General features: G+C 42.1%; 1 protein-coding gene across 2 annotated transcripts in view; it reads left to right on the forward strand.

Annotated features, from left to right (window-relative positions):
• setbp1 (SET binding protein 1) overlaps positions 1-7,581 on the forward strand; it is a 34,826-nt gene extending 27,245 nt beyond the window's left edge. Inside the window, exons 7-8 of one of the 2 annotated variants that reach the window (XM_030416481.1) lie at positions 616-670; positions 2,786-2,931. In XM_030416481.1, the coding sequence (XP_030272341.1) occupies positions 616-670; positions 2,786-2,798 (68 nt within the window). In that variant the 3' untranslated portion in view covers positions 2,799-2,931. Of the gene's footprint in view, positions 1-615; positions 671-2,785 lie in introns of both variants that reach the window. The other variant, XM_030416480.1, reaches the window with a different exon arrangement.
• The last annotated feature ends 286 nt before the right edge of the window (positions 7,582-7,867 follow it).

The following is a 7,867-nucleotide window of genomic DNA, read 5'->3' on the forward strand; positions in this document are numbered from 1 at the left end:
AACCCCCCCCAACGTTATCCCTCTAGTGTTGTTATTCTCTTCTACCTTCCATGTCCTTCCCTTTTCTCCTTGTGCTGCTTCTGCAGTTCTTGCCCTTGCTTTCCTTTTTCCTCTCTCCCACAATCCCCACATCTATACACAGACTTCCCTTGTTTCTCCGCCTCTCCCCCCTTCTATTGCTCTTTCCTCCTTCCTTTCTCTTTCTGCTTTTTTTCTCATCCCCCCATTCCCCTCTCTTTCCCCCCATTCACTCTGCCCCTCCTCTAGCATGACTTACTGCCTCACTTCACAGCTGTAGCCCAATTAAAACACAGGCATGCGTGCGTGCGTACACATGCATGCCATACACAGCCATACATGTGCACATGCACATACAGGCATAGACCTGCTCAGATACACACACATATGCACACACAGAAAGACTGAACATCCACGTGGCCTGCGCAATCTGATACAGATGCAAAATTCATGTTATTCATATTATTGTGCGAGCATGCAATAGTGAGTTTTTAATTCGTTCATTAATTGAACTAGTTTGTAGTGATCTAAACAGCTTTATTTTTTATGCATGTGTGCGTGTGTGCACTTGTGTGTGTATGTTTCTTCAACAATCAGCAGGTCACACTGCAGCTGACAGCAATCTCTCACATGCATATTTGCATAAAAGCAGGTAATCTTTGACTGAATCACTGAGAATAGTTTTCTTTGTGTCACATGACTAGTTCAAATATATGCATGCACTTTCATGCAGAGAAACACTCTCACTACATAATAATACATGAAGGATCACCTTAATCCTGTTTGAAGTCTGGTCTTAGCCACTGCAGGGAGGTGGATATTAAGTGAGCATGTATCTCTGTGTAGTAGTGACTTCCTATTCCACAGAGAAACAGGTCTTCAGTACTATACGGCCACTCACACCGCTGAAGGTCACCAGTTTTATGTTCCGTGTATGCAGCTCATAAATTTCTGCTACTTTGTAGTGTGTGTGTGTGTGTGTGAGAGAGAACTGAGCGTGTGCACACTTCTGTGCAGCTCATAAACTACTGGCACTTAGTGCTTTCTGCATTAGACTAATTTCACTATCTGCCCTGAATTCGTGAGCAACAATAGAGTGAGATGTCCATCTGAGTTTCAAATGGAGCTTGGTCAGGGCCTCTGTTTACCTTCCCTTGTTCTTAGCTCATTAGCAAACATCTTACCACTCTTAATTTTCCCATTTGTTCTGTGTAAATGTAAACAATGATCTATGACACTATTAAATATGTACTCCATGTCTTCTTCAAAAGCAAACACAAATTATTGTAAGGAAGGCTACATGATATTAAAAAAAAAAAAATCTTACATTGCAATATTTTGTTTGTCTTTGATACAAGTATCAGTAGTAAGAAATATAGGATTTTTTTTTTTACCAGATTACTAAAATAGCTATTGGCAGAAAGACTGCTAAGTGGCAAGTTTGCTCTTGCTTATCTGAAATGTGAAGAAGCTAAGCTAATATACCTTACTTGGCATTGCACATCCTGCGATGTGACGATTGCGTATATGCACATTGCAAAATGATGTATTGAGCTCAAACTTAACCCATGCCCATTCCACGTTTTCGTGAAAAAAAACTGAAATAATTTCAATTTGCTGCACCTCTCTTTTTAAATGTTATCCCATATTGGGTGTGTAAAATCCACAGCTGTTTTGGTTTAATGCAGTCATCATGTGTTAGATCACTACTGAAACCTGCTACATTGTATCAGCAGCATTCTGGAGCAAAATAAGACAAGAGATGGTTTGGGAATCCAGGAATAGGAGTAAAAGCTCAAGAAAGAGAGACCAAACATGTTGTGTGCACACTGCTTGGGGACTGGTGGCTGATTGTGCTTTTCCTCCATTTTGGCTGTGTCTCAGTCTGAGCCTCGGGAACAGTGCCCAGGCAGAGAGGAGGGGGGAGCTAAGAAATGGGACAGAGATGGGAAACAAAAAGAATGACAGAGACAGACCAAGACCAGGAAGTGGTTTCTGAAATAGAGACGGAAATGAAATGGTGCAGTGTTACTAGTTTAATTGAAAATTAGAGAGTGGCATATTGCCGCCCACGAAGAGTTGAGTGGAAAAGAGAATGAGAGTGATGGGGAAACGGGGAAAGGAAAGGATAGAACAGCGTGCAAAGGGCACACTGCCCAGTTCACCAGTGTGAAGGAAACAATATGGCTCCAGTTACTTCTGCTCAGTCATTCTGAACCGCTGAATTCATTATTTGTGCATGTTGAGCATGTGCATGTATGCACATGTGTGTGTTTGTATCTGTGTCTGTGTGAGTATGTGCATGTGGATAAATGTGTCGATATGCTTGTTTTTATTTCTGCGTGTGTGTTTGGCTCTTTGGCAGCCTGTGCTCCAGATGCACAGGGTTGTTATTGTGTAGCGACATATTAAATGGTTGAAGGAGACATTTCTGTGGGTTTCCTGCTAGCAGAATGGGATCTCCTCCTCACCCCTCTCCTCTCTGCTCTCTAGTAGACAATTACAGGATAGGATCTGCTCTCCTGGCTCAGCTGGGCTTTGAAAGGCTTACATGAATATGTCAAAATTAGCAGGAAGCTCTTGAAGCAAGAAAAAGACATTCTTTCCATGAGTTAAATTGGCATGATGTCTTTCCTGGCCTTTCCAAGGCTGCTCATTTTAACTGACACACTAGCATGAAAACTCCTCTCTCTTTATAGACCATGCTCTGCTATTTATTTACCTCATGATGTCTCACCTCACTGATATTGACTCTCTCCTTTCCCAGGTGTTCCCAGTAAGCGGAGGTATAAGCGACGCGAGGTGGAACAGATCCAGAAGGACGTGAGGAGGATGCATTCTTTGAACTTGGAGCATGTGCAGAAAATCCTCCGTGCCAAGCGCCTGCAGCGACAAGCCAAAACAGGAAACAATGTCATCAAAAGACGGCCCGGACGGCCCCGAAAACAACCCATAGAGGAATCAGAGCCGACCAACAGGAGGGAGGAAGATCGAGCTAATGGTCGGGGTTTGGACATGTTGGCCGGTAGGAGAGGTGATGGGAGGACACTGGGGATGCCTGTCCTGGAAAGGTGCGATGACCTGCCAGGTAGGCAGGGCCTCAGGCAAACCCAGACCCCCGAGCCTCTGGAGTTCTCAAATCATGATTCTATCTCAGCAACAATTGAGACCGTGGTCCATAAAGCACGATCTGTGCCTCCGCTGGCCAAAGGAGTGAAACGCAGAGGAAGGGGCCACAGCAGGGACGAGTTATGGTCTCCTTCCAGTCAATAGATCTGCAGGAGAGTAACAGAGCAGTTATTGGAGTCAGTGCTGTTTGAAGCCGATCAGATGCAGTGCCCTTAATTCTGGGACTCCTTGGTGCACTTTGACTTGTTTCTCCTCTCTGATTTGTGAGGACTACAGCGGGTCAGTGGAGGAGCAGGAGGAGGGAACACTTCGGTTCCGTCCCTCTGTCTGCTCAACCCGACCAGATATGAGCCTTTCAAGGATTCATTGGACCTTCATTTACAATGGCACTATATGGTACTATTTGATACTGAATCTGATGCTATAAAATGTGTGGTACTTATGATAGTGTAGGATATTATGTGATTCTTTATGTAACTGATACAGTGATGTTTATGGTACTTTATGATACTGTATCTGAATGTGGCTTTAGCCATATATTTACCAGCAAGGGGAGGGGGAATGGTTAATATTAAACTGTGCAGCTCTGCTTATTTTTGCCTTTCTGAGGAAGCTTGTCAAAGACATGTGGGATAATGCAGCAGTAATTAAGCCACCTTACCCTAATACTTATCCCTGTACTTTGCTCCCATCCCCATTTGTACCTTCCTTGTTTTCCTACTCTCTCAGAGAAGTAACTCATTCTTGCTGGCAGCTCCTCACCCCCGTCCCTCTTCCCTGCTCGGCACTCACCCCAATTCTTTTGCCCTCCCTGGTGCCTGCCACTCAACTTTATCTCCCTTTGTCATCTCATCTACTCCCAATCAGGTTTTACATCTCCCATTGCTTGTGCTCCCTCAACCTACTCCCTGTCTCATTTATTTCTCCCTCCCTGCTCAGGCCTGTCCTGAGCAGTGACATAAAGGCAATATGGTGGATCAGACTGTCCTAGATTGTACATAGAAACAAAGTCCACTGTTGCCTGCCTTGTACAATGAGAAACCAGCTCATAGACATGTACTGGCATACAGTATATCAAATAGAATTGTTGTACCATAGACAATGAAAGTTGTGTATTGTTTTATAACCAAAAACAGACATGGGTGCGACTCAAGACAAGTTTGTTTTCAGACAGAAGAACCACATGTATTCATTCATACACACATTATTGTGTTTATATCCAGGGGGCATTGCATACAGGAGGAATATCAGGTGTGTTTTTGGTAAACCTTAAAATTGGTTTAATGCACTATGAAAAAAACCATACACTTGCATCAATCAAATGCAGCACTTACATGCTTGATCCAGCATTAGTTTTTGGCCTTTGATGGTGTGGATATCCATTCCAGAGAGCATGCATTATTTTAATCAATTTGTATATGCAGGCTGCGCAGCCAAAAGCGTCAAACCGAAGCCCGAGTCTGAATCGTAATTGGACAGTTCAGCTGGAGAGGGCTCACAGTCAGTGTTTCGAAAAGCTAATCCCAGTCTTTTCTCCTTAACATGATTTTCAATCCATATCCTTGGAGATGTTTTTTTTTTTTTAAAGTAAATCCAGTATTTAGATTTGGAAACCAAAGTCTCAGTATTCAGTGTAAGGATGTAATATTTAAAAGAATCTGAATCAGAGTTTGACAAACTCTATACCCATGTTGGCACCAATGTAAAGCATTCCTATGTGCACTCTAGAATGTAGCCATCTTGGATTTTTTGTGTCAATATGTTAAGCCTTTGTTAAACTCTATCTACAGTGTATGAGGCTTTGGGTAGTGGTTGGTATTCTCTCATAAGTATTTCAGAATATAAGCAATGGATCAGTGTTTCTTTGGCAACTTTGTTTTGTTTCAGGAGATTGTCTTCTTTGGGTTGGGTGGGATTCTCAGTTGCAGCAGTTCAACTTGTGCCTTATGTTTCTTTCTCCCACCAATTACATTTGACTTGAGAAATATCAAATGGCAAGGAGTGCCACAGAAATTGACCCAAAATATTCATGATTGTGCATCTGACACGTGTCTTAGTCATCAGAACCCTGTCACAGCTTCCATAATCAGCATCCTCTGTCACCGGACACTGAGTCCGTCACCTAGCTTCCTCCTAGTTTTCTGACCCATATCATCCTAACAGAACTAGAAGGGCTGGAATACAATATGATATTACTGTATTAAATACACATCACGTACCGGCATACATACTGCTATACAGCAGTGTTGGAAGCAGAAAGGTCCACTGTATCAGATGTATATCTATCCAGAGATAGTGATTGTACCCAATGTCCTAGGAATAATTGAAGATCAAGTACTCTGCACAGTATTTAACCAGTTATTTGCAACATATAATTGGTTATGTAGTGAGCAAAGGAGAGACAGAGGAGGTTGTCGTGGAAACCACATTCTCGTGCATTGTTGTTCGCTATGCATCAGGCAATGCCTGGCAATGACCTTAAAAGGAATTTCTGTTCTGGGTCCACCCTTCAACAAAGAGAAATAAGTGGTCTTATTTAATGAATAAAATGAATTCATGTAACAAGAATTGTGAATAATACCAGTAATAATTTGTAATAAGTTGTGCAGAAAGTGACTATCATTTCATGAAAACTATAGTTACTGCAGCTCTATGCAGTACAGCCTTAACCAGATGTAAAACTACAGTATTGAAGTGTTTGTTGTAAATAGTGTTAGTATGTCCATCCTGCATGGATACCGGTTGGGCTCCGCTATGCTGGGACTGTCTCCTAAAACCACAGTAGACCTTCTCTCTCTATTAAGACTGCATAAGACCCAAGAAAACATTGATTGATTTCCCGATTCGACAGATTCTGCTGTACATTGACAGTTGCCGTTCCAGTCTGTTAAATTTCACTGAATACTAAGATAATTTGCCTTATCACACCTTCAAAAGTTCTTGGAGGATACAAGCCCCACTGTAGTGCACTCTACCAAAAATAGGAATCCCAGCTGACTTGCAGCTATTTTGCCTGCAGCCAGTTGGGGCAGTGCAGTAGCATAAAGAGTAAGCAGGAGGATTGTGTGTGGGGGGAGTTCTCAGAGGACATAGCCAAAAATACACTCGTCCTAACATTAGTGAGCTTAACCTTACTTTGCTCGATGACTTTCAGTGGGTCTGCAGTCTGTTGTGGTGAAGACGAGGTCTAGATATGTGGTCCGTGAGGTGTAGAGACTACACGCTTGGCAGCTTCCTCCCTCCATACTGTGGTCAGTCAGCGGTCTCTGATGTAAGAGTTAAAGACCCCAGGTGTTGTCTGTCCTGTCCGTCTCTCCTACCAGCCAATGCTCCGGTGCCTTCTAACACTGACAAGTATTGTCCTAATCCAGAGCTTTCACTCTACACAGAGACTGCAGAGGGGAAGTGGCTGTGAATAGGGTTCAAGGTCACTGTTGTTGTATCGTATTTAGCAGCTAATCTGGACCAGTGGCTACAGGAGAGCCCTAAGTACTGATGCGAGGATCTTTTTCTGCAGATCTTAAATCAGTGGTTGGGGTGTATTTACTGTAGTCCACTCGTACCGGTTCACAACAGCAACTAGGATGGGATAATATGGCACCTATATCTTAATCACCCCCATTCCCTTTGTAGCATGCTGTGATGAGTGTCCTACACACGGAGTGAGGGGTCACGTGAGACAGAGCTTCATAAATGTACATGTAGTCATCCTCACAGCATACGTTACAGTTCTAAGCTATAATGTTGTTCAAAGCTGAAAGTGCAGACGAAGCATTGAGATAACCAATAAATGTACTTCTTTAGAGCACAAAGTGAGCTCTTCTAACAGTGTGGGCATATTTTAGTTTGTATACATAGTGTATTTGAACCTTTTTCTAGAGTGGGTTTCCTTTATTTGCATGCTCAACTTGATTGTATGCATAAATATTTTAGACAAGCCGAAAGTTGAATTTCAATTGAATTTGGAGCAAGACTTGTACATTGTTTGATATGTTTCTTTTTGTAATGAATTTTTTAATTCATGAAGCATTTTTGTACATTGTATGAATATTAAAAACTGCAAATATTTGACATATAGAGTAAATACTAGATGCGCATGCATATGCATATATCCTTCACAGTATGTATGTGTAAATGTACACATATATTTTGTATTTGCATTTGCTGGCATACAGATATATGTCTTAAGCACATATATACATGCAATATATATGTATATACATGTCCGCTGGCATGCTTTTGGTCATGTTTATCTTTCATGATCTTGTAGGTTCATTTTTTTTTTTTTTTATTTCTCTTTCCTCAGAAAGAAAAGCTCATTCTTTTGCTACCCTTCTGTTGGCTGGCAGCATTGAGCACTTATTAAGAAGAACTACAGTTGAAGTTGTTCATGTTATCCATTGTGTGAAATAATAAATGACTTTATTGACAGCTGATGGTGGCGCATACTTTCTTCTTTCTACCTAGAATATGATATTCTGATCTCCCAAAAACTGCTTTGTCACACGCTGAGATACGGCTGATAAGTCGTTTTGTGTTAAGAGCCAGTTGAGATTTGTGCGTGCGTGTCTGTGTGTGAGTGTGTGCAGCTTGCATGTGAATGTGAGTGGGAGTGAGATGACAGGAGGGTTTGCTGCACTGTTGGTGCTGAATGTCAGATGGTCTCAGTGAATGAGTACTACCCCACAATGTGTTCGCTTGTTGCGGTTAAAAGAGAGGG

Source organism: Sparus aurata, chromosome 5, assembly GCF_900880675.1.
Source record: "Sparus aurata chromosome 5, fSpaAur1.1, whole genome shotgun sequence".
Lineage (NCBI taxonomy): Eukaryota > Metazoa > Chordata > Actinopteri > Spariformes > Sparidae > Sparus > Sparus aurata.